The 27,956-nt window shown below is 38.2% G+C and overlaps 2 protein-coding genes across 14 annotated transcripts in view; both read left to right on the top strand.

Annotated features, from left to right (window-relative positions):
- LOC127663127 (actin-binding LIM protein 3-like) overlaps nt 1–2,033 on the top strand; it is a 105,777-nt gene extending 103,744 nt beyond the window's left edge. For all 6 annotated transcript variants that reach the window (XR_007972966.1, XR_007972968.1, XR_007972967.1 and 3 more), the window contains one exon: nt 490–2,033. Coding sequence is in view for 1 of the 6 variants with exons in the window: in XM_052154596.1 (XP_052010556.1) it covers nt 490–603 (114 nt within the window). In the remaining 5 variants the exon portion in view is untranslated. The remainder of the gene's footprint in view (nt 1–489) is intronic.
- Nucleotides 2,034–5,824: 3,791 nt separating this feature from the next.
- LOC127663126 (actin filament-associated protein 1-like 1) overlaps nt 5,825–27,956 on the top strand; it is a 47,453-nt gene continuing 25,321 nt past the window's right edge. For 4 of the 8 annotated variants that reach the window (XM_052154591.1, XM_052154589.1, XM_052154590.1 and 1 more), the window contains exon 1: nt 5,825–5,953. In XM_052154591.1, coding sequence (XP_052010551.1) covers nt 5,932–5,953 — 22 coding nt within the window. In that variant the 5' untranslated portion in view covers nt 5,825–5,931. Of the gene's footprint in view, nt 5,954–10,462; nt 10,497–16,683; nt 16,822–24,141; nt 24,369–27,956 lie in introns of those variants that run through there. The other 4 variants (XM_052154593.1, XM_052154595.1, XM_052154594.1 and 1 more) reach the window with 4 other exon arrangements.

Genomic DNA, 27,956 nt, shown 5'->3' with positions numbered 1-27,956 from the left:
GAGGTCACAGTTGCCGCATTTACACTGTCAAACATTTGTTTTCACAGACATCTTGCACAGATCAGATCTTCTTGCATGCATGTAAAAAGCAAACACAGTTATGAAAGCAGAATTTTTGGATGTCTGGTCATCACATGTCGGAAGCCAAACTGCACATTGCACACCAATATCCCTGTCCACTTATACTGCAGCAAAGATCGATTATTAATGTAAACACAATCGGTTATGTCAAAAGTAAATGTGAAAATACGATATCGGTCAAAATATCAGATCTGTGCATTAGGTCTTGCAGTGTAAATGCAGCCAGGGAGTAGAGCTTAAAAAAAAATGCTGCCAATCAAAAAACGAATCATGGCTACATTTACTGTATATTGGTTTAAATAGCTAACTTTATCTCAAAACAAACTGAGACTTTTATATGTATTTTATAAAAATTGAAGAGGAAACACAACATGAAAACATTCAGTAATAAACACTTTGTCATTTCAGCGACATCTTTCCCCTGAAGAGTTCTATCAAGTGTTTGGGATGACAATAACAGAGTTTGACCGGCTGGCACTGTGGAAGAGGAATGAGATGAAGAAACAAGCCAGGCTGTTCTAGTGTGCCTCCCCCACACACCCAGAGACCTGAATACCTGTTTCAGTATAACTAAACAAACAAATCCTGTGTCTCAGACCTATAGTAATGCCTGGGCTGTGCCGAGACATTGTGCAACTCTCCTGTTTGATGGGGCATATAAATAATTACACAGTCTAGAATACTTGAAAAAGAAAGACCGAAAACAAAATACCATGGTGGGATCATTTACTTGAGTCAAGTGGTTCTTTGACACGTTTTTTATTTAGTTTCTGAGTGACAAAGATAAAAAAAGAAATAAAAAAAAACAATCAGGAATAGGAAGGATTTTTGAATAATGCCTTATGTTCTCACTTCATTTATGCACCAGCAAAGTGATTGATCAGAATGTAGATACACTTATATAGTCACTATTATGTGAGTGGATGGATAGTCTGACATTATCCATCTTAAGCTCCAAAATTAAACATGCATATTATTTTGAAATATTTAATTTTATTTTTTCAGTTCTTTTATTTCACTGATCTATAAGGACTACAAAAGCTTAGAAGTGGTGAAATCATAAATTAGCGATGATTTGCTCGACAATGAATACCAAAGTCTGACTGTTATTTGTATAGTAAGCAGAAGACATTGAGCACTATTCAGTGCTGTACTTTGTTCAGGTCATTTTCAAAGAAATAAAAAATATTGAATGTACACTTTTTATTCAAAAAGACTTTAGGATTATTAGACTGTAATGCTGAACCATACATTGGATATTGTGATGGTAGAGATATGTACAGTATATGGCTTATGTTAGATATAGACCATAAAGAAGAAACCGATACTACAAAAGGATCATGGTGCAATTTTATTTTTATTTTATTTTTCAGATGTTATGCTCTTGGAAAAGATTCTGTTTAAGAATATTTAACATCACCCCTGGTACAGAGCAGAAAAATGTGATACATTAAAAGAGGTTTAGTATCTTTTTGGTTCATGCCAAGGCGATTCCTGTGTTATCAAATGATCTGATCTTAAGTTATGATGCAGATGAAGTACATATGGATTGTCTGGAAAATGAAAAGGACTATATGACTGAAATATACATCTGACCAATGCAACTAGTAACATAATAACCTGTACATGTGATTAGGACCTAACAATATCTATGGGGTCTTTCATACCTAGAGATAATGTCAGCCTCAACTGATTACAGTAGTTTTGTACCTCACTGACAAACAGGTACAACCATCATGGTTTCTGCCTTTGTGTGTAGTGTTTACAACCTGTTTGCCCAATAGATGAAGTATTCTATTAATTTCATAGTGAAGAGAGCTAGAGTATAATGATCATATTTTTGATTCTCTCTTTTTTTAAAATCACTACTACTTCCTTGCTAACTTTATCCATCTGTCAGTTTCAACAGATGATGTACATGTTACATTTAAATAAAAGTTTTGTTTTCTTGTGTAAAACTGCATTTCTTCTCGATTCTATAATAAGTGGTATGAAAACCGGCTAGAGGCAGTAGTAGGTCCAGGTTCTTGGAGGGAAGTCTTCACCTCTGTGTAACTTCATTCAAAGTATTCCCGGTCCCGGCTGCAAGCTTGCAGAACGGGGCGGGGCTACATTTCTCGCTCTGCCAATAACTTACTCTCATTGGCTCGGTCATCTTTCCCTTACATGAAGATGCAACTCTAATAAAAATGCGGTCGTATTTGGTGTGTTAAAATAGTTCAGCCAGATCATTTTGATTTTAGTGTTATGACTCGAAAGTGATATGACTTTGTTTTTTAGGCTACCTCATGTATCATGTCAAACAAATATAGCAGAACATGGACTAATTATCAAATTGTGTTGATGTGTCTCTTGTCATTCAAATCAGTAAATTAAAAAAAAAAAATTGCAATTTCACAAAGCCTTCATTATAACGCATGTTAGAGAAATGAATTCAAATAATTATAAATTATGTTCATTATTTAATATCACCATAGTGAGAAAATGATTAAATGTTAAATATAAACATTTTAATATTTCCAAGAAGGCACACAATTGTTAAATTATTATTTGTTCAAATGTAAATCCACCCAACATATGGGTTATGAAATCCAACAGCACCATCTACAGTAAATCAACTGTAAATTACATTCCAATTCTCACAAAAGTTAAAGCTGCACTCAGGAATTCCTGAGAAACACTGTTGATATTAGAACTAAACTGTCAAAACAAACAAACCCCTCCCTTCAGTGCTCCTTTTGAAGCTCCGCCCCCCAAATTAATGCGCGTGTGTTATATGCACACCAACTCCAGACACTCACAACTCTCTGTGAAACAGCAACATTTATGTTACCCACCTATTGAGAAGAAAAAAGCAACTTCTGCATTCATCTTCAAGCCTCAGCACTGCTGAAAAGCCTCACCGTTGTTGACGCGGCTCCTAGACCTCGACTTATATGAACCTTATCCTTCTTTTTTAGTTTATCATCAGCTGACCTTTTTTCTTGGTCTGTTTTTCAGGCATTTGTCCTCTTTGGAATTTAGAATGTTTGCATCAGCCAGATTTGCTGTTACTCTTCTAATGAATTTCCCTCTCGCTCTGCCTCCACCACCCATCCTGTGCACGCACAAGAACCACCCCCTATTGATGATTGGCTGGAAAAGTGTTGTGTGGATCAGTCCAATCCACTTTGTTTTTGTCCCATTTACAGAGCTAGGGCTGTGTACAAATATTAGATTTTTTTTTTCAGCCCACCCACAGAACGGACAGAATTTGACAAAAAGTGTATTGGATTAGAATTACTGAGTGCATCTTCAGATTCTAAATATAAACATATTTCCTAAATACAAATATAATTAAAGCCCATGTCCTTCGTTCGTTCATTCATTCATAAGGAATGTTCTTGTATGCGATTGCCAATTCTTGAAAAAAAGCAAATACAGCCATGCATGACTAGTCTCCCGCTTTCTGCCATATACAGTAGGCTGTATATTCAAGTTAACAGCTCTTCATGAGTGATTATTTTGCAAAAATCCATAATAGATTCATTCATTGACCAAGATTTCTTTAAATGCACTCTAAATGCACAAAATTAAATCGACTACAGTCTGTATCTGCTTGCTCTATTGATTACGCTGCATAATAGTAATTTAGCCAAATCATACCTTTTCATTTATGCATTCAACAATAGCAGAAAAGATGCTGATGAATTGATGAAAATTATAATGCCATTCTTGAGATTGTTGGGGTGATTTAACTCATATGTATTCTATATTGATTTATAGGCTATTGTAGGCTTTATTGAATATATTCATTATATTAATTAAACAATAAACGATTTATTATCTCTCCTCCTCCTCGCTTCAAAAATGTGTACTATAGCCTACATACACTCACCTAAAGGATTATTAGGAACACCTGTTTAATTTCACATTAATGCAATTATCTAATCAACCAATCACATGGCAGTTGCTTCAATGCATTTAGGGGTGTGGTCCTGGTCAAGACAATCTCCTGAACTCCAAACTGAATGTCAGAATGGGAAAGAAAGGTGATTTAAGCAATTTTGAGCGTGGCATGGTTGTTGGTGCCAGACGGGCCGGACTGAGTATTTCACAATCTGCTCAGTTACTGGGATTTTCACACACAACCATTTCTAGGGTTTACAAAGAATGGTGTGAAAAGGGAAAAACATCCAGTATGCGGCAGTCCTGTGGGCGAAAATCCCTTGTTGATGCTAGAGGTCAAAGGAGAATGGGCCGACTGATTCAAGCTGATAGAAGAGCAACTTTGCCTGAAATAACCACTCGTTACAACCGAGGTATGCAGCAAAGCATTTGTGAAGCCACAACATGCACAACCTTGAGCCGGATGGGCTACAACAGCAGAAGACCCCACCGGGTACCACTCATCTCCACTACAAATAGGAAAAAGAGGCTACAATTTGCAAGAGCTCACCAAAATTGGACAGTTGAAGACTGGAAAAATGTTGCCTGGTCTGATGAGTCTCGATTTCTGTTGAGACATTCAGATGGTAGAGTCTGAATTTGGCGTAAACAGAATGAGAACATGGATCCATCATGCCTTGTTACCACTGTGCAGGCTGGTGGTGGTGGTGTAATTGTGTGGGGGATGTTTTCTTGGCACACTTTAGGCCCCTTAGTGCCAATTGGGCATCGTTTAAATGCCACGGCCTACCTGAGCATTGTTTCTGACCATGTCCATCCCTTTATGGCCACCATGTACCCATCCTCTGATGGCTACTTCCAGCAGGATAATGCACCATGTCACAAAGCTCGAATCATTTCAAATTGGTTTCTTGAACATGACAATGAGTTCACTGTACTAAAATGGCCCCCACAATCACCAGATCTCAACCCAATAGAGCATCTTTGGGATGTGGTGGAACAGGAGCTTCGTGCCCTGGATGTGCATCCCACAAATCTCCATCAACTGCAAGATGCTATCCAATCAATATGGGCCAACATTTCTAAAGAATGCTTTCAGCACCTTGTTGAATCAATGCCACGTAGAATTAAGGCAGTTCTGAAGGTGAAAGGGGGTCAAACACAGTATTAGTATGGTGTTCCTAATAATCCTTTAGGTGAGTGTATAAACTCTGTTATTTAGACGGTCTAAAATTTACTTTTTTTAAATTAATTTATAGTCCGTTACAGCGAAAAATAAGTAATTTACATAGGCATATACGGTATAATCTACTGTTAATAGGGTAATGTATGACCAATGGCGTACCGGTGCAGGAGCACAACAACAAAAAACTCGTAGGCCTATGCACGGGACATTCTAAAATGCTTAAAGTGAAGACAAAAAAAATCAGTATGCATCTTATTGATTATGCATAATATATACAGAGAAGCAGATGAGCCCAGAATCTGAATGTATGAGCAAAGCTGCACGTTAGAATGTCCCGTATGCATGCTTTTCACGGCATTTGTGTAAGAAAATGTTAACGTCAGTTTCAAACTTTATAAATCCCAATTTGTTCCTCACTTTAAATATTGGATAAATAATTTCACATTCAAGTAGGCACTATAATCAAATTGATCTGGCTCAACTATTGAAACACCAGTCATCGACGACGACCACATTTCCTACCATGACTGTCTGAGAAAGATGAAGAAGCCAATGAGAGCACGTTATGGACGGAGCGACATATGTAGCTCCGCCCAATTTGTAGCCCCGCCTTGTTCTGCTGCGGGGTGCAGCCAGGTCAGTCTCCCCATTCAGAAACTCTCAGTGCAGAAAGTGTCTGCATTGAATCTGTCACGTAAGTACACACACATCGATGGGTGCACGAAGTGCAATGTGCGCTTCCAACAGGTCAAGGATTTCCCTTTGATACTTCTGATATGGAAATAAACAACATAAATTGTGAGTAAAACTGACATAATTGAACAAAATGTTGCATGGTAAATAAAAATATTGTATTAAAAATACCTGCAAACTCGAAAGTATTTTAATATCAAAATATCATATTACCTGAACTAATCCGACGTATTGACAATAGATTACATTTGCATTGCAATTCGTTTTGGATTAAATATGTTCTGGCTTTGGAGGCATGTCGGATGCACTGACGAGATTGCTCTTGCACTCAACAGGGTGTTTCTTCATCTTGGGGTATTTGTATGACTTGCAAACTTTTCAGGCCTTTATTGTTTCTATTTGGTACTTTTTAATCGCCTTTAATCTATAGATGCCATTCGTCCCAGACTTTCAATAACCACTTTGATAGCACAGGTACATCACTCAGACGTCTATTTATTTGATGTGTGTGTGTGTGTGTGTGTGTGTGTGTGTGTGTGTGTGTGTGTGTGTGTGTGTGTGTGTGTGTATGTGTGAGCGTGTATTTATCACTTTGTGGGGACCAAATGTCCCCATAAGGATAGTAAAACCTGAAATTTTTGACCTTGTGGGGACATTTTGTCGGTCCCCATGAGGAAAACAGCTTATAAATCATTCTAAATTATGTTTTTTGAAAATGTAAAAATGCAGAATGTTTTCTGTGAGGGTTAGGTTTAGGGGTAGGGTTAGGTTTAGGGGATAGAATATAAAGTTTGTACAGTATAAAAACCATTATGTCTATGGAAAGTCCCCATAAAACATGGAAACACAACATGTGTGTGTGTGTGAGTGTGTGTGTGTGTGTTTACATCTGGAAGAATTTTTTTTGTATTATTGTTTGCTCATCTGCAGTGCATATATATATATATATATATATATATATATATATATATATAGACTGTCTAACAGTTATGGCGACATTTCCACCACACCGTAAAATGATTATTTATTTATTTATTTAAGATAGTGTGCAGTACTTGTTAAAGGTGCAGTCAGTATTTTTTTCCCCATTTAAAAAAGTTACTCCTATTTTGAAAGATGCTGCATCCACACCATTAGTTGTCAATGTAAGTCAAAGATGACATTTTACTGAGTGCACCTTTAACCAAGTGGACAAATGTGTTAATGAAGAGCATGCTTGAGATTAAGTAATTAGACATAATGTTTGAAGAAATCAATGAAAAATCCAGCTAAATATCAACTGTAAACAGACTGTTTTTATTAAGCGTAATTTCCGCTTAAACTGGAATTTTGCCAGATGATGCAAAAATGTCATTTAATTGTGTATTTAGGATAGACTACATAAAATTTATCTGAATAAATTAAGCCTTAGTAAGACAAATTAGTCTACCATTTTATTAAAAAAATGTAAAAAATAATATCCATCCAACACATTTTCATACACCACCAATTTCTATTAAACACAATACAGAATTTCAGATATTGTGGAAATGACAATGTGGTGCGAATTTTCATAACTTTCATCAAATGAGAAAAAATACTTGGATACACTGTGCTGTGCCTGAAGTTGAAGAAAAACCCTACAATGTTTTGAGAGTGCAAATAAACATTTCAGAACAGCTTTTTCAATAATATATGTAGAGAAACTGCATGCACATGTCCCTCTTTCCATATCAGCTCCCGCTGCTGTCTTATCATTTTCCCAGAAAGATTTGCTCTACATAATGAAACCTTGAGTCTGAACAGCTCTTCTATCTCTCATGTAATGTTTCTGATCATTATGTTCCACTGGGATTTATTGTTTTCAGCTTATTGTTGATCTATTTGATGCAGACCCTAAACTTCAAAAGTTCACCACAAACTACACACCTGGAAAATAAACCTGCTGTGTGTGTGGCATAGTGTTTCAGAGGCTTGCAGCAAGATTTAGATTGCAATTTCTCTTGGACCTGGGCTCTCTGATCCCACTTGCTCTTCTGCCTCTTTGTTTACAATAAGTGAAGTCTGTCTTTATAAGGAGCTGAGATCTAACAGGACCCCTATGACGAGGCAGAAATAGTCTTCTTGCTCCTGGAAGTCCTACTGATTGGGTAGTCGCTGTTTTGGCATGGTGCACACAGTGTAAAAATAAGAGCATTGCTTTTTGCTTTTTTGAGACAATGAGGTGAATCCTGCTGGGTCACTCTCAGAACAAACCGGCTGCTTCTGGTCAGGCAGTGGCTTTGGAGACAAACATTGCTGTACATGTTTTTTGTACAGTTCCGCCCCTAACAGTGTTCCTACTCAAGTTAAAACCTCAGTCATCCTCCTGTAAAAGAATGAGATCAAAGATCAAAGAAAGGATTAGTAGGTCCCCTGGTAAAATCAGTGCCTCGTCTAAACCCAAAGTTATTGATTCCAAAAAAGGTCAAACGCGGATGGGTTTCTTTGTAAAAACATCATTAGTTACTGCGTGGGGGTGTAGAAGAGATAACTATGCTGGAAGATGCTGTGGTTCCATTCTATGTGTTCCATTTTCTAGGTAGACACATGCAAGTAATTACAGAGCAGAGCACCTCAGTTTACACCTAAATGACAGATGGTAGCACTCCTCTCTTCCGCTTTCTCCTGAAATATCCAGTCGATCACTAAAACTGCACTATTTTGTTTCAGAATCCTTTCGTTAAGTTTCCACAGGTGCATTTCAGAACCACCTGCCTAATCTGTTTACAGAAGGCGAAAGCCTTGTCATCCATCTAGTTACTGTTTACAGGAAACAGCGAACAATTATTTCTCTCCCGCTTATCATCTCTCAGAATGCGAGTCTGTTTACAGAAACACAAGGGATGGAGAGAAAAGAAAGACATCCAGCAGACATCCCTTTCGGAGCAAGCATGTTGTTTCAGCCTTTATTCACAACCCATCTTTCTGTAGAATGTCTGCTTGGTATATGGGAATGTGAAGACTTTCATGTTGTTGTTTCAATCATCAGATGCTAGATTCATTTGGATAAAGTGATTATGTTTTTCAGATTAATTTTCCATATTCTTAGGGCACAATATTTGAGTTTGAAAGAATGTATAGTGACTTCTTGAAAGATCCCAATTTGTACATATTGACAATGTGGACAGTTTAGTTAACTTATTAGATTGGGGACATGTTTGGCTGGTTAAGTCATTTGCTTTAATGTGAATCATTAAACTTTGGAAGGTTCTGTGAGTAGACAGCGTGTGAACAGCTGAGAATCAGGTAGGCGTGAAGGGTATAATACCTCTCCCTATTGACTTATTCAGTGTGTGGGATAGTTTCTATATTTGCAAGACCACATTGAATCATGATTATTGTTTCCCTATGCATGTGAACATGTGGAAGAGCTTAGGAGTGTCAAGAACAAAGATCATTTGTCTTGTAAATCGTATAATACATGAAAAAAAAATTCATTTAGACTACCACAAAGACTCCACAGTTTTTAAGATCTGCAAAATGTATAGCAAAAGTATTTTCTTGTTCAGGTAGAATCTACAAGCCTGGCATGGCCTTGATTGTTGTATTTATGTCATGGTTACAAGTTAGCACAAAGCAACAGATTCCCTCAGGCTTAAGGGATTTCATGTTTATCTTAATACATGGATGGGGTTAGCAGGATTTAGTGCATTATACAAGCGTCGGTCAGCCATCAGCCTGAGCACTGAAAGGGCACTCACAGTATGCATTGTTTTGTGATTAGAGAGTGACTGGGCTTAGAAACATCTTTGTTCGCTTTGACCATTTTACGTGTCTGACCACCCATTCAATCTCTTCGAGCATCATCTGCTTTCCTGTCCATGACAAGTGAACCAGCTGAAATGGACTAGACTATAAACACCCACTAGAATGACATGCATGATAATGGAATCATTTAACAAGGTCTGTGAGAGTATTTAAGACATTTAACAAGTCTCCATTGAGTTATAGTGGCGGATGCAATCACTTATTTCCATTGTGAAGTTGTGGTTTTCTGAGGTTGCAATGGCAATACCCTTAGACACACAGCTCTAGAAAAAGGTTCTGCCCAACACATGATGATGAGCTTCATCTGGCATTAAACAGCTGTGCAGTGTTAAGTGTGCCTAACAAGTACAGTGGTTAAAACATGAATTGGTAACAAAAAGGTTGCAGATTTGAACCTACAAGGCGCAATACATGAGCAATTGCCTCTAAAATAATTGCCTCATCATTTACTCACCCTCATGCCATCTCAAACTCGTGTGACTTTGTTTCTTTGGTGGGACACAAATTAAGATTTTTTGATGGAGATATAAACTGTTTATATCCATACAATGCAAGTCAATGAGGTCCAACACATTTCCAAGTTCCAAAAAGTACATTCAGGTAGCATACAAGTAATACATACTAATGGAGATTTTAGTAAAAGTAACATTTTGGTCTTTCTCTCACCAAAAATCAATTGTATCGCTTCAGAAGACATAGGTTAAACCACTTGAATCATATGGATTACCTTAATGCTTTCTTTATGTCCTTTATGGAGCTTCAAATTGTTGGAACCTATTGCATTGGACATTCTACAAAACATCTCCTTTTTTTGTTCCTTGGTAGAGAGAAAATCATCTGGGCTTCAAACGACATGATGGTGAGTAAATGATGACATAATTTTCATTTATTAGTGAACTATACCTTTAAAACCTGTACAATATACAGAGAAAATAGGCTATACATTCTGAATTGCATGTGGTGTTGGCGTGACAAGCTTGATTTACAGTATCTGTTTCAAAGAGAATAACTGTTCATCAAAGTTAGACATCAGACCTACAAAACCCGATATCAGTGCATGTTTCTGAAGCTAAATCTTGCTGAATGTGTTAAAGTAAGTTTTATCTGCTTTTTAATTGATTTGCACAACTCCAGGCATATTGCTAACTGGGGAATTCACATGACACTCATGGTGTCAGAGCTCCACCCAAGCGTCTCATCTTTGTGTGTGCTTGTTGATAGATAGGGGGAGGTCAGGGGTCAGGGCTTGGCCATAAGTCTTGGAATTCTTTCCTTTTTCCTTATTTTTTGCATACCCAGACAGACAGACAGACTCTCTCACACACACACACACACACACACACACACACACACACACACACACACACACACACACACACACACACACACACACAGTTAATATCCTCTCCATGAGTATTTCCAGACAAAGCGTCCTGTCTTTCAACTGCCACAATGGTGCAGAGGCCTGCACAGTCTTAATAGTGTCAGTGAAACACTGCAGCTCTTTACTTTGGGAAAAAAAAATGAGGGCTGAAGGGAGACATAGCTGCAGAGTGAAATCATGGGGTTTTTTGGGCGATAAGCAATATGAATTAGGCTGGCAAGACTCAAGGCATTCTTTGTCTCGGAGATGGGTTGACTCACCCTTTTCATGCCATATTGGTTGGGGGTTGTTGTCTAGGTTGTTTCTGGAGCAACAACCAGAGTCAGCAGCTCTCATTTCCACATTCATTTGTCCTGTCTCCACTCTTGACCCCCGCAGCTCACCCCACTGCTCTGGGGAGAGTGTGCTTTACTGTACTGGTGTAAGTTCCACCACCTGCCTATCCCATTTACCCACTTCTTCCACTTACTGTTTGTGCCAGGTCTCCATGGCTCAAATGACCGCAGATGGACAGTTGGGGTATTTCTCTCTGTTTCTCTCTTTTTCACTGGCTGATGTTAAACAGAAGCATAGGCCATATAAATTACATACATAAAGTGTAATTAGAAACTCTGACCGCAGTTGTGACCAGCTTTTAAACCTCAGCTACCGGTGGGGACAATATAACTTATTTGGAAACTGAGTGTCTTCGAGACTGTTCCCTTCACTGTTAAATTCTACACTCTGCACTCCCCTCTCACATCATGTCCTTGAACATATCTTGACGGCACCTCATCTGCTCCTGTTTCTGCCCTTGCTCACTTCCAAACCAGAGAGAAGATAGTGGTGAGTGATTTGATATTAGTGTCTGCTTGAGTAACCTCTGCAGTGCCGAGTCATGAGAGCCTTATACAGTTTAAAAAGGACAAAAATGAAATCAAAACTTAGTCTTCAAGCAATAGTTTAATCAAGATTTAAAATTCTGTCATTATTTTATCACCTTCATGTCATAAAGCTTTAAAAAAGCACCCAAAATTATCATAAATGTGACCATGCGACTTGTGCGTCATATTCAAAGTATTCTGAAGGCATATGATCACTGAATGATAAACAGACTAAATTTTAAGTTGTTATTCACTCTCCAATCAAATTGATAAATTGATTGATCAATGATTTGTATAATGATTTAAATATTGATCTGTTTATTAAACAACATGATTGTATGGCATCAGAAGAAGAGGTGGGAAAAATCGATTCTGTTAAAAATTGTGATTGTTGAGACAAATTATTTTTAAATTGTAAACGTAAAAAATATATAAACATTTAGCTTAATATACAGATACAATGATAGATAGATATAGGAAGCTTAGTTGTGCCGAATTCCACATGAACAGGCTTTCTCCCTCTATTTATTTATGTTTAGTCCTGGAATGCACCACTGATACAGTCATCAAAGCGGCGCTTGTTCAATGTTTCTGTTACTATGCATAATCCACAGTTTTATTTGTTAGGAGTTTTAGAGAATATTGTTCAGGGTTCATTCTGCAGATTCAATCTTACACCTGCCTAAATAAAGTCAAAAAAGGCTCATCAGACTTTTGTATGCCGTGAACCACATGTTGTGCCCCCACAATATTTATAATCTAACAGCTATATGCTTTTGATTGCAAAGCCGGGATTGCGCTGACTCCAAGTGTTCTGGATTCATCAATTTATATTGTGTCCAGGATGGGCATAAGTGGTTTTGTGCCCCTCCGTATTGATGTCTTTCTTGTTTAAACTTGTTTATTTTATTTTGTTTAGTTTAGAAAAAATGGGTTTAACTGCTAAATATATCAAATCTCAACAAGATAAAAAAAAAAAAATGCAATACATATCGAATCGGCATCTAAGTATCATTGTAATATTGAATCGGAAGGTCTCTGGCAATTCCCATCCATATTCATAGTGCTTAAAAAATAGTGCACTGTGGTTTAATGGTGTTTTTTATTGTTTTTTGTTTTTGTTTATTGTTAGTAATTGTTGTCTGATGGAGCTTGACCACTCCGAATCATTATTCAATTTCATTATGACAAAAAGTGTAAAGATGTGTGTAGATTTGAAAAAAGTTTATTTTTTCCATTGAAGAAAGTTACACGTTTGGAACAACTTGAATGTAAATAAATCACAGAATAAAAATTTTTGGGAGAACTATTCTTTATAGGGGTCATGATTAGTCGACCGATAAATCGGCCGATATTCAGAATTTTTTAATTAATGCAAATGTTCCTTTTAAGGAACGTTAAGGAGTATCTAAGTTGTGCAAATGACCAATCACAGTTAATTGAGTTGTTACGTGCCATCGTGTTACTACGATAATAGTACAACATGATCTCAACGGTCTGCATATCAGAGCCACGATGCTTTAAAGTGCTTGTCTGTTTCATTTTCCATCTCTTTCCTCAACAGTTCCCTGTATCTATTAACTGTCTTGTATAATGATAAACAGGCAAATATCAATAAAACTTCTATCATATACCATCTGCTAATATGCGGATATCTCGTTTTAACATATACAAAATTCACGATCTCAAGAAAATCCATCGTTTTCTTTCCGTCGAGCACTCATCTAATATCTTCCTCTGAAGTGCTTATTCCATCAGCCAGAATCAGAACTTCAGGATAAGGATCAAATGTTCCTCTCATGATGGTCAGTCTGTGATAATCAAAGCAGGTGATCCATGCTGTTAAACTGCCAGGAGATTGCTGCTCGTGCTGGATCCGCACGAGCGTGAGTGCAACTTCAAAGTAAAAGCGCATCATGTGCACTTAAAGTAAATGCCATAATCACTGCGTACTGTAAGTACAATTTGTTTTATTGCTATATATATATATATATATATATATATATATATATATATATATATATATACACACACAATCTTATTTTATATATATATATATATATATATATATATATATATATATATATATATATATATATATATATATATATATATATACATATATACTTATTTACCATATTACATTTTGTGATATATTGGCATTGTATCGGCCTAACGTCCACCCTGCTGTCTGGATATTGGCCTTTAAAAATATATCAGTCGACCACTAGTCTTGACATTCTCTCTCTCTCTCTCTCTCTCTCTATAGCTTCTAATATATATACATATATATATTAGAAGCTATATATTGGAAGATATATATATATATATATATAAACTCCACAAGACTACCACATTTATAAAACAACATTTCATGATTAAAGGTATAACCCACATCCATCAAATTTCATCTAAATATATTGAACTGTGCATGAACTATAAAAGAGTCATGAAATGTGAAATATTCATGAACAAAATTGTTTACTTATGGTTTTGCAGAACAGTAGTGTTTTAACTGCTCTGTCCTTTAATAACCTTAAATATCCTTTGAAAAGCTTAAATCATATTGTGACTGGTTACCAAGCAATCCACGCTGATATGAGTCCAAAAACACATACAATCCATGCTAAAATATTCTGAAAATGTAAATGTAATACAATCCATGGTGATGTCGGATGCTTCAACCGGCTTCAACAGGCCAAAGCAGAGACTCTGGTCCTCACATCTCACATCTTCCATGTTTGTTTACACACTTAATGGCACGTTTCTCCCAGTCAGTGGCAGCAGCAGAATGAGACGTGTTTTTAAAAGTTGCACTTGTACCACGCACATTACCGGAAATGCATCGGAACGGTCATATAATTATTAGATGGGGACAAAAATTTTCCAAAATGGCAAGAAACAGTGCAGCTGAATGAAACAGAATGGACATCTCCTTTTTTAGAGTTATAACTTTGCGCCTTTTTAAAGAGATGCGAGAAGCATGATAATGGTCAAAGCCGTTCGTCTAGTGCATTTTTATGTATAAAAACATTACATTCAGATAAGCACATGAAGGTGTCCTGTGTAAGTCATTTTTGGTGTAGATGAATCTCCCATGACAGGATTTCCACAAATTCCAAACAAGCCATTTCTGGAGCTTGGTTTAAATAAATGCTCTTTTTCTTTTAAGGTTAAACTTAATGTATTTTTTTATAGTACAATTACCTCTTAAATGTCAAAAGATCAAGGAAAATTTGATTCCTCATGTCATGACCCCTAATTTTAGGCATGATTCATCTGTCAGTGTTACTCCGAAGAGAAAAATGTTGGTCTATTTTAATCTTGCACCAAAATATCATAACTAGCTCCTCCTCTTAAACAACTTTTCTATGTGGCTGACATCACCAAGCCCTAGTATTGTTCAGCTCCTCTGCAGCAACCGCCTGGCTCAGGGTTCATGCAGATTCATGTTGACTTTAAGGGAGTCATACCTTTGTAGCATTACATTTTTTATGGGTCCACAGTGTCAAAGGGAATTGCTCTAAATGCTCTAATTTACTTTGACATGTAAGAAATTGTGTAGTGAACGTTAGAAAATGTGTCTACATACTGTAATGTTTCAAACAATATTGCTGCAGCAAGCTAAAAATCCTATTATCTGTGATGTACACTGGTGGCCAAAAGTTTGGAATAATGTACAGGTTTTGCTGTTTCGGAAAGGAAATTTGGCATTCAACTGATCACAAAGTATAGTTGTATAGTCAGGACATTACTGATGTAAATCAAATCTAGACAGGCCCCATTTCCAGCAGCCACCACTCCAACAACTTATCCTTGAGTAATCATACTAAATTGCTAATTGGTACTAGAAAATAACTTGCCATTATATCAGACACAGTTAAAAGCAATTTGGTTCGTTAAATGTAAAGCCTAACATTGTCTTTGTGTTTGTTTTTGAGTTGCCACAGTATGCAACGGACTGGCATGTCTTAAGGTCAATATTAGGTCAAAAATGGCAAAAAGAAACAGCTTTCTCTAGAAACCTGTCAGTAAATCAGTTTTTTTTAGGAATGAAGGCTATACAATGCTTGAAATTGCCAAACAATTGAAGATTTCATACAAAGCTGTACACTACTGTCTTCAAAGACAAAGGGCAACTGGCTCTAACAAGGACAGAAAGAGATGTGGAAGGCCAGATGTGCAACTAAACTAAATGTCCTCAGCTGACAGCTTCATTGAATTCTACCCGCTCAACACCAGTTTCATGTACAACAGTAAAGAGAAGACTCAGGGGTGCAGGCCTTATGGGAATAATTGCAAAGAAAAAGCCACTTTTGAAACAGAAAAGCAAAAAGAAAAGGTTAGAGTGTGCAAAGAAATACAGATATTGGATAACAGATAATTGGAAAAGAGTGTTATGAATCTTAAACCCATTGAGCATTTGTGGGATTATCTAGACTGTACGGTGCGTGAGAAGGCGCCTACATCTATGGATGTGTACAGGAAGCATGGGGTGAAGTTTCACCTGTGCATCTGGACAAACTGACAAGGATCTGCAAAGCTGTCATTGCTGCACGTGGAGGATTTTGGAGGAACTCTTTGAAGTAGCTTATTTTTTTTTTTTTGTTTTATTCAAATTGTAATAGTAATTTTTCACATTATTAATGCCCTGACTATACATTGTGATCAGTTGAATGCCACTTTGTTGAATAAAAGTACCAATTTCTTTCCATAAGAGCAAAATCTGTACATAATTCCAAACTTTTGGCCACCAATGTACATAACTTTTTTAATGAGGACCTCTCATGTGTTTACAGTACAAAACAACAGCCTGCATTGAGGACCCCTAGGCCACAAGGTTTATAAAGAGGAGCAAAGGGGAGTGTTAACATGGAAGCTTCCTGCTCCCTGCCGAGCCAAAATCTTGCCTTCAAAGCTAGTTAATGCTTAAACAGGTGAGTGGGAGTCACAGGGACCATAACTCTGCTGCTGTGTGTAGATACACAGAGCACTGTGACCTGTCATAATGGCCAACTCTTCCCTGCTTCCCTGGAGCAGCAGCCAATCACTGGAGCAGGGGTCATTAACCACAGCAGTTCCCCCCACACAGCACTGCGGCATTAAATATGGGCTCTAGTATTTTGTCTCTGTATTTATTTTAGTGTCCTTGATGAGTGTTTTGCAGGCTCTGAAGTGTGCAAGATTATTTTTCTTGAAGCTGTTTATTCATATTTGAACTTGCTTGAGTGCAAATGGGTAGAAAAGAGTGTCAGGCGTTAATATCTTGAAATGTCATTGCATTTCGACACAGCTGTTCTATGAACAATAACAGAAATGTTCAGATTTCAACTAGAGAATAGAAATATAGATTGGTGAATGCTTTCAACATAAGAGATGGTGCAGTGCAGCTTATCACTTAGTCTCTTCCTGCAAATGGCAATCTACAGCTTTATGACTGTGTGTGTGCTGCTCATTTTATGATAACCTAAAGCATGTTCTCATCTATCATAAACCAACAGGAGTGACATGTAATTTCCCTTTTTCCACACAAATGTGCACAGGCTTTAATACTGTATATGACTCAGATCTCATAGAGAGAATTATAGGCTAAGCTTTTCCACATTTTCAACCGCTACAACTCTGCAGTCTGTGAATGTTTGTTTTTGTTTCTAGTTTATGGCGCAATGATAAGGAGAGGTATAGGATTTCATATTTCTAGTTTTATATGATAGAGATGTTTCTTACAGATTGCCAATAGTTGGTTAAAGTAACCATGATACGGCACTTGCAACCCATTTTGCCCCTGTGAAACAGGTTATTCATTGAGGAAAAGAGTAGGGGGGGGACTTGATTTTATTTATCGGGAATTGATTGGATTGTAAAAAAGTGGCAATTCCAAGTAATGAACAAATGTAATTTCTTTGAAATAATGTGCACTGGTGAATTGTTCACTATAAGACCAGAAATGTGTTAGGAATGGGTCACAATGGCTGACTAGTCAGACAATCATGCAGTCAATTTGCGAGGTTGACTAATTTAGTTTTATTTGATTTAAAATAAAATAAAAATGTATACGTAGTTATTAAATTTTTAGTGCTGGTGTTTTAATTAGTGTGCTGATTTTTGAACATCCCATCCTGAGCGTTGATTTTTAAATAATAAAATAAAAATCAGGTGAATGGTGACTAGAACTTGACACAAAGGAGGCATAAAAGTAATCCACATGACTCAAGTGGTTTAATCCTAGTCTTCAGAAGCGATGAATGGGTGTGGTTGAGAAACAGATCAATATTGAAGTTACTTTTGACTATCAATCTCCACCTTTAACCAGTCCCAACCAGTAGGTGGCTAAATATGGAAGTGAAAGTCACTTCCACACTTGAATGTGAAAGTGGAAGTGTAGATTTACACTTAAAAAGGACTTAAATGTTGATCTGTTTCTCACCCACACCAGTCATTTTGGTGTGAAGACATTGATTTAAGGACTAGAGTCTTATGGATTACTTTTATACTGCCTTTTGGACCTTCAAAGTTTTGTTCACTATTCACTTGTATTTTGAGGATCAACAGAGGTGAAATACTATTTTAAAAATCTTTGTTTGTGTTCTGCAGATGAAAAAAGTCATGCACATCTGTGATGGCATTAGGGTGAGTACTGTAAATGATGAGAGAATTTTCATTTTTGGGTGAACTATCAATTTAAAACCAATCAGTCGAGTTGATTTTGAAAATATGTCCTTATAGAATGTGCTTTAATAAAGAAAATTGGGCCAGTTTTTATTCCATGTTGGCTTAGAAAGAAATGTTAGGAGGGGGGTATGTTATGCAGATTTTTGCATAGTCGAGCGACAATCTTCATCTTTCTGTTCAAGTAGTCCTATACGTAACACAGTGCGTAATCAAATATTTGAAGAATGTCCGAATAACGTGTATACATGCTGAATGAAGCCAAGCTATAATCGCATTATATAGGTCTGTTAGTCCAACTTCGCAAAAATCGGACCGCGATTTCACTAGGACTAAAATGTTTTTATAAGATGATTTTTAAGACAAATTATTATTTTAGTTAGACTGAAATCAAAATGTTAAAGTGCATGTAAACATACTGACTGTGCCTGTTTGTGGATAAAAAATGCTAATAGTGATGAGGTAAATCTTGTCTCACCAAATTATTTAATGACACATCGTATTATTTTACATTCTGTTAGGTCAGTCTGTGGTCTAATTGAAATCAGCTTGTAACCACCTCCCCATAATGCTTTTCCCCAGCATGGTCCTTGCAGCACTCTGACATACATGGGTGTGTTGTCTGGTTCTGATGACTTGTTTTCTTTTGACTGAATATGTTGTTATACACTGCAGTATGTGTTTACAGATGTATATATGACTAACATTTTACTAGTACTGTCAATGTAGTTCAGAGGTGCTGTAATTTGTGGCATACGCTCAAGTATGTGCTTCCCACCACAGCATTCCATCAGAGCAGAGGCTTCTCGTGCAAACATCAATATTCCAAGGTGTCCAAACAAATGAGGTTTTGTGTTTGTTATCTCTCAGTGTGGGAATTCTAGTGTGACATCATCAGTGTATGTATGCATGAACTCGCTCGCTTCTCCTGTGGAGTTTTGGACTGATGATCTGTGTGTGCCTGGAATTCTGAGGGAGATTTTCTTGGCTAAATGTGGTTAGAAGAGGATTGCTACATTTCAGTTCCTCACCAAGCAGCCACCAAGAACCGTCACTCCATCTAAGCACCCTGATGTTAGTATCAGTCCAGTCAGATTAAGATGCGATTCTTCACACTTTCACCTTAATGAGTCACAATGTTCTTCACTTACTTCACAAAATCGTTATCAGTATATTTGTCTTGTTTTCCAGTAACATATCTCAACATCCTTGAAAAAGCTAAATTTACTTAAGAAGCAAAATTGCATAGGATATGCATGCATGTTTTCAGAGTGTGTCATACAGATACCAATGACTAACTGGCAGCTGTTATGAAATCTTATGTTATGAACATAAGAATTTACAGATATGGTTAAGATTTTAGACACCACAGTCCATATCCTTGTAGTATCTCTTCTGAGTCACTAGTTATGTCCATCACACAGAGATACAAGTCAGATTGGTGGGGCAAAGCATACATCCTGTAACAGTGCAAACATCTGTTGCACCATAGGACATCCATATTTGATAACAATTAGGTGGTTTATGTTGGAGGGCTCTTTCCTGCTATTGACTTTGTGAGCATTTTACCGCTCTTTCATCTCACAAAACTGATGTGAGGTAAATAAATGTGGCAGGGGATTCTGAAATCCAAGCCCTTCTCATAGTGCTTACTTTAGTTACAGCTTGTGTTATTTATTATGGATGAATTGCAGCTGTTAGCTCTTGCAGTTTTGTTGTTGTATTCCTGCATGTGCTGTATGTGTTGGCTCACGTATTTACAACCAGCTTTGTTTTTTCAGTTCAAAAGTAAGGACTCTGTGTGCATGTCTTCATATGCATACCTGACAAGTTCAAATGTCAAAGTACTCCATCACTGTATTCCGTCATTGTTGTCCATTGGATCTCAGTCAGACGAGTGTCTATGGAGTTCAGTCAAGCATATGTTGTCACAAGGGGTGAGCAATGATCGGATATACTCTGACGTGACATATTTATCTGTTTAAATGTGAAATAGAACAACTGGTTTGCCAGAGAAACTAGATAATATGAACCGGCTAAAGACTTGCTCTTCACATCACATCAAGGAGTAGTTTACACAAAACAAAAATTGTCTCATCATTTACTCATCCTTATGCCATCTCAGATGTGTATGACTTTCTTTCATCTGCTGAACTCAAACGAAAATTTTTGTCCAAACAATGCAAGCTAATGGGTGAAAAACAGATCAATATTTAAGTCCTTTTTTACTATAAATTCTCCTCCCTGCTCAGACAATCTCCACTTTAATTTCACATTCTTTATGCATATTGCCTCCTACTAGGCAGGGAGAAGAATTTCTAGAAAAAAAGACTTCCATAGTTATCTGTTTCTCACACACACACCTATCATATCACTTCTGAGGATATGAATTAAAACACTGGAGTCATATGGATTACTTTTATAATGCCTTTATGTGCTTTTTAGAGCGGCAATATTTTGGCACCCATTCATTTGCATTGTATGGACCTACAGAGCTGCAATATTGTTCTAAATATAATAATTTGTGTTCTGCAGACGAAAGAAAGTCAAAAACATTTGGGATGGCATGAGGTTGAGTAAATGATGAGAGAATTTTTATTGTTGGGTGAACCATCCCTTTAAATTCACCTGATAATTGATGATTATTATAAAGTATGTATTTGCCATGCTTGCCTGTAAAGGGGATTTTAAGTGTTTGCTAGGGTGCTTCCTAGCCCACATCTAAAGAGCCCGCTCCCAAGTCTCTATGATTTTCTTGTCCCTGGATATGGCTTGGGACCTTCCTTCTGTGTAAACCAATTTTACCCATGTTATCATACACCAGGCAACAATTGTAAGTCTTGTCATTTAGAAAAGTTATAGTGCACTTCTCCACCGACCACACGATTTGTGGTACTGTATTATTCTTGCCCATAGCACAAACAGTGCAGTTACATGCCGAAGTTTATTAGGGTTAGGGGTTTGTACAAATCACTACAGTATATCTAAGTATAAGCTATATAATATTGATGCTTGCCTTGACAAGCACCACTGCGAATGTTTAAATGCTTAGTAGAATCATTAGTTTAGAGAAACAATTAAACAATTAAAATAAGCACACTTAAAGAAGAAAAGTTTAATAACTGTGATTCGAATATACTGTCTGGCCACTTAAAACATAGATGAATGGCTTCTCTTGGCTCGACCATGTCTTAACTCCAATGCCAGGCTGTCTAGCATCAGATCTGCAGAGTTTAACTACACAAACCTTCAGCATCTCATCTGTCTCTAAGACAAGAAGGAACATGCCCCCAGAAACAGTACAAAAAGGACAGCAAAGTGTCCACTTTCAGTAGCGAGGAGATGGAACTGCTGATATGAGATCCTTATCTGCACAACAGTGTGTGTGTTTGATTAAACAAATGCGAGTGTGTGTGAGTTGGCTCACAGATATTTAGCATGTTAGATCCTGCAGAGTGGTCTTGGGTTTTGCCTGTGGCTTTGAGAGTCATCAGTGAGAACGTATGCTGATGTCTGTCTGTGTGCATGCTAGCACCCAACTCTCTGCATGGGTGAACACAATGAAGTGAACTAGACTTCCTCCTCTGTTCACTTGAGCAATGAGCACAATAGCAGAATGGATATTTTGTGTTTAACTACAGTCTCTAGGGGCACTGTAATATAATGTCAGGGCAAATGTGCCTAGTACACCTGAAATCGTTTTGGAAGCTTTAGCCCATAAAAAAAGAAATATCACAAAGGAGATCTCTTAAAAACAAAAAGATTTTGCAATATTAAACGGAGAGCAAATTGAGACTGTTGCTTAAGTCTCCTGTTCTTTTAGATTTATGTTACTCACATGTGTTTCCTATAAAGAGTTTTAGAAGAGATCCCAATTGTGTCACACACTGTGACTCAGATTTGCCAAGATCCTTATGTCTGCAATCAAAAATCAGATTTGCCAAACCAAACCAAATTATCTGAGCTTTGCTATTCATATTAATTCTATAGTACTGTTCTCTGACGGTATGTCAACAATTACACATTTTAGTGGCAAATACAATTTTGAAATACAACTCAAAATTTTAAGCATTTCACCCAATAATGAAAATTATCTCATCATTTACTCACCCTCATGCCATTCTAGATGTGTATGACTTTCTTTCTTCAGCAGAACACAAATAAAAAAAATTCAGAAGCTCCAAGAATCACATAAAGGCAGCATAAAAGTAATCCAATATACCAAAATATAACTCTAAACACCATCATGATTTCAAGCTAAATTAAATTTCCTAGTGCTTGGCGCATGCACAGAGTGTTAGATGACGCTAGAATATGTTATCGAGCTTGAAATCTTGATCGCCAAGGAGACTGCTGAGGTTTATAGTGAAAAGAAGTTACATTTTGGTCTGTCCTCACTTAAAATCGACTAGATCGCTTCAAAAGACATGGATTAAATCACTCATTTGGATTACTTTTATGCTGCCTTTTTATGCTTTTTGGAGCTTTACAATTCTGGTCGCCATTCACTTGAACTGTATGTAATATTATTTTAAACATTTTAATTTGTGTTCTGCAGAAGAAAGAAAAGACTTACACATCTGGTATGCCATGAGGGTGAGTAAATGTTTAGAATTTGATGATGATTAACTACTTTCAAGTAATTTTTATAGCGAAAGCCTTGACGTTTATGAATGTTATGAGAGAAGCTCGTTCACAGAGGCTTCATGTGATAACTTGCACTGTTCTTATGTGAATGCAAAAGAAAGTCAAATGGGTTTAGATCGACATGAGGGTGAGTCAATTATGACAGAATTTGTATTTTATTTTTTCGTGAACTATCCATTAAAATGAAACAACCAAGAACTCTCAAGTCAACTAATCATAATATACTCCTCTGGAAAGACTCTTGTAGTCTTTTGTTTAGGGGACATTTTCCATTGTTGACGTACATACCTACTGTATATTAGCTGGATGAGTGAAGAGTTTTGCAGTGTAAAAGAAGCCCACTAATAGCTGGTAAGGACTGTTGATCTCCATACTCCCTTCCCATTGGGGGAGGAATGTGTATTTACACAGGATCTGTCCCAGGTGCTAAAGAATCACCCCGGATTAGATCAGGAATGGGAGCACACGCACACACACACACACACACACACACACACACACACACACACACACACACACACACACACACGTTGTGTTTCCATGTTTTATGGGGACTTTCCATAGACATAATGGTTTTTATACTGTACAAACTTTATATTCTATTCCCTAAACCTAACCCTCACAGAAAACTTTCTGCATTTTTACATTTTCAAAAAACATAATTTAGTATGATTTATAAGCTGTTTTCCTCATGGGGACCGACAAAATGTCCCCACAAGGTCAAACATTTCAGGTTTTACTATCCTTATGGGGACATTTGGTCCCCACAAAGTGATAAATACACGCTCACACACACACACACACACACACACACACACACACACACACACACACACACACACACACACACACACACACACACACACACACACACACACACACACCAACAGATCAGAAAGGGAGGATACATTTCCCTGCTATTCCTCACTCACCTCTAATCTGAGGCAGGAACTTGTGAAAGAGAATGATAAATGTGAGGGATATGCACCTCCATTGAGTCATGGTTTTTATCAGCTGATTCAGTCATTGTGTGCTGCCGTGCTTTTTCTCTGGATTGCTGGCTGGTTGTGATGTGTTTAGGGTGTCTTCGAGGAGCAATTGCATGTCTTTCTACATTCAGTTGTCTCAGGACAGGAGAGTCCAGCTGCCTCCTCGGAAGCTGTTTCTGGTAGGTGTTTTGTTTCATGTTAGTCCTTTCTCCTGGGAACTAGATAATTATATTATCAGATTGTTTGTGCATTAGTGCGAATTACTTATTTACTGGCTAAAGTGAAGTGTATTGATTAGTTTAAGTCTGTTGCAAATGTGGTTGCTTGATTTTATTAAGTGTAATATCACAGTCTATTTGTTTGTTGAGTTTATTAGTGTCTGTGTGTCACTTTAGGAAATACATTGATTTAGTAGCACCAAATTTCTAAAGTTTGAGCCCAACAAGTTTTAACAGGTGTTGTTTTTGGCTGTCTATGCCAAATACACTTGTAAAAAGTAGATTTCACCTAGGTGTTTAGTGCTTTCTTGGGGAGTGTCATGCTTTGCGCTACAGAATATACATTACTATCTCTGGTTGTCAGTTTAAAGCTCCTTGGCTGCACTTTTAATGAGGTGAGGAATGTTTCCTCATGTTGCAGCAAAGTGTGAGGTGGTGAGTGCTAAAGCACTGGTGCTGTTCTGTGAAACCACCCCACTGTCCTTTAAAAACACAGCTTTCAATGCCAACTTCAAATTTCTCAACATGGCTTTTACATTATGTTAAATCAGTATGTCCATCAGTAAAGCTTGTTCAAGCGAACCTGAAAGAATATTAGATAATGATCTAATTATCGCTGGTTCGAATCCCTCGGCCACCACCATTGTGTCCTTAAGCAAGGCACTTAACTCCAGGTTGCTCCGGGGGGACTGTCCCTGTAATAATTGCACTGTAAGTCGCTTTGGATAAAAGCGTCTGCCAAATGCATAAATGTAAATGTTATCTCTTATTTGCTTGCGTGATCTCATGGACAGAGATGAAAACATCTTACCCATGGTTGAGCAAAAAGAAAGCAACAAACACCACAGCCATCAGAAGAACCTGCAGGTTAACAAGGTCAAGCATTGTGCGCTGGTGTAGATTTCTGTGTTCCCGCAATGTGGATTTGATGTGGTATTATCAGAGTGGACCACATGCATAGCTCTCTGGAGGGGAGTGGGCACGTGTCCCGTATTGTGTTTGACTTTGGAAGTGACCCTCCACAGGTGCAGCTGAAGATAAATTGGAGCGCAAATATGTTTGAAGTCTTGTGAGAGCGTATCTCTGCAGGAATCACATATGCTCCGCTGCACTAATGTTGGTTTAAGTTGGGTCTAACTGCCCTCAGAAGATTTTCTGTTCATTAAGATTAAGAAGATAACTTCACCTGACTCTTGTGATCTTTATGGGAAATACACTAAAACAAAGTAAGTGCTACCCAGTTGAAAGACAGGCTAAATATTTCTGTTTCAGCTTGACAGGCTTAATTTATTAAATGGCAATATGACTGGGAAGGTTTTTATTATGGATGTCCCGATACCCAATTTAATAAGTTAAATGTATAGTTTGCATGTAATGTGCACTTCAAATGAGAGAACTTGTAAATGTGTGGATGCCAGCTGCTCAAACCATTTAGAGCTCATTGGCTCTTACATGGAAAAAAACATGATGAGCTTTACAAACTCTGTTTGTAGCACATGACAGCGAGCTGAGATCTAATTCACTCTCTGTACAACGAGCCATATAAAGACTACATATTTATTTTATTTAATGACAGCCTTGTGCAGTTTAATAATCACAATGGGTCACGTAGTGACCTGCTTTTCCAGAAGTTTTAAGCTACCATCAAATACACACAGAAACAGAAAGGGCTAGACTCCAAAATAAAAACTTCCGCCAAAATAAAAGCTAAATTTAAATGGAAAAAAGTAAGACAGAAATATATAATTATGTAACAGTTCGTATTTTCAGGGCAAATGGAGGAGGCAGCGGAAACAGTCAATGTGAGTATTTTATTAATCTTCAGCGTCGTTCACACAACTCAAACAAAAGGGCAGTCAGTGGCCAAGTAATCACACACAAACAAGACAATAATTATTGTAGCACCCACAGGAACAGTCTCTCTCTGGCCTCTCTCTCTGGCCTGACTGATGCGCTTGTCAACTTTTTCAGGTCTCTCTCCATCATGACTATAACGAGATACAGGTGTTAATGACAGACCAGGTGACGAGTTACTGCTCTCCCTCTCCCGCAGACAGACACACGACCACGCCCCCATCCCACAGCTGGACTCAGACTGGGGCAACATCCGGCCTGCTAACTCATCAGAAAGACAGCCAAAGCCATCTGCACCCCGATCTGTGGATTGCCTCGAATTGAAATGGCCGAAGTGCCAAGTAACAACAGGTGATCCCGTTGGTATCTTTCATGCGGTGAAGCCATTGGAGTGGGGCGTGATCTGAGCAGAGGGTGAAGGCCCACCCCAGCAGATAGTTTTGGAGGGTGAGGACAGCCCACTTGATCATAAGACACTCCTTCTCAATGGTACTGTACTTTGTCTCCCTCAAGGAGAGCTTGCAACTGTACCGGCCATTCCTCCCCTCCCACCTGCTGCCAAAGCACAGCCCCCCCCCTTGTCGTACCTTGGCAATGTCTGTGAGCTGTGACAGCAGACGTGACCGGGGTGAATTAATTTAGTTTGAGAGTCACCTCCAGCCCGAGCCCCACCCTCTCCGGAACTGCCATAAACAAGGCCACAGGAACCACCTCCCTCCATGATTTTAGGAGGTTGAGATGGTAAATTTGATGTGCCCCGCCCCTGTCCATTCACCTGACCTCATAATCGCGATCTCCGTCTCGCCGTGTGACCTCAAAAGGACCTTGCCACTTGGCAAGTAATTTAGAACTTGAGGTGGGCAGTAATATAAGCAACTTCCGGTTCAAATTCTCGAAGTCAAGTGCCCCTGTCATACAGTCGGCTTTGACGTTCCGGAGCTTGGAGCAAATTCTCCTGTGTTAATTGACCCAAAGTGTGGAGCTTTGCTCTAAGATCAAGAACGTAATGAATTACATTTTTACTGTTTGTTGGTCCCTCCTCCCAAGCTTCCCGCATCACGTCGAGCAAGCCACGCAGCGACACCGGTAAATTATCGAGCCACTTATCCCAATTTCAAGTATAGGCACTGCGGGTTCCCTCAGCCAGCAGGCAGCTTTGACAGGCATCCCGGAACTGTTGCGCGAAAGCAAACATGCTGCCGTGCTTCGCAAACTTCAGAGTCCTGATGTGCAAGCAGTTCTGCTCAGGACTATGGCCAACCCGTTGCATGGTCGCCTTCTTGGGGTCTATTTAGTTGAGGAGGCTGGCGGCAGGAAGTTGCTGGGTCGCTATCTGCACTTCACCGAAGACCAAAGGTAACAGGCGGGCCACCCATTGGTTGGGTGGCCATCTCCACACCTCGCCCGTCTTTTCAAATATGTCAAGGTAGGCCTCGGGATCATCGCTCAGTGCAATCTTGATGAGGATAACAGGGGTTGTGGGCTCCGGTGTAGCAGCTGCAGCCCCTCTCTGGCAAAGGACTTGTTTACTTCACCCAGTGGTGAAAAGTCCATGATGACGTTATCCTCCAAATCACGGGTTTCGGCACCAGTATAACAGAGATAGTTTTTTCAGGGCAAATGGAGGAGTCAGAAAGCAGCAAAAACAGTCAACGTGATTATTTTATTACTCTTCAGCTTCGTTCACAAAATTCA

This window comes from Xyrauchen texanus, chromosome 23 (genome assembly GCF_025860055.1).
Source record: "Xyrauchen texanus isolate HMW12.3.18 chromosome 23, RBS_HiC_50CHRs, whole genome shotgun sequence".
NCBI classification, from domain to species: Eukaryota; Metazoa; Chordata; class Actinopteri; order Cypriniformes; family Catostomidae; genus Xyrauchen; species Xyrauchen texanus.
Note: the sequence above shows the minus strand (reverse complement) of the source record. Positions and strands in the feature narration are given on the sequence as shown.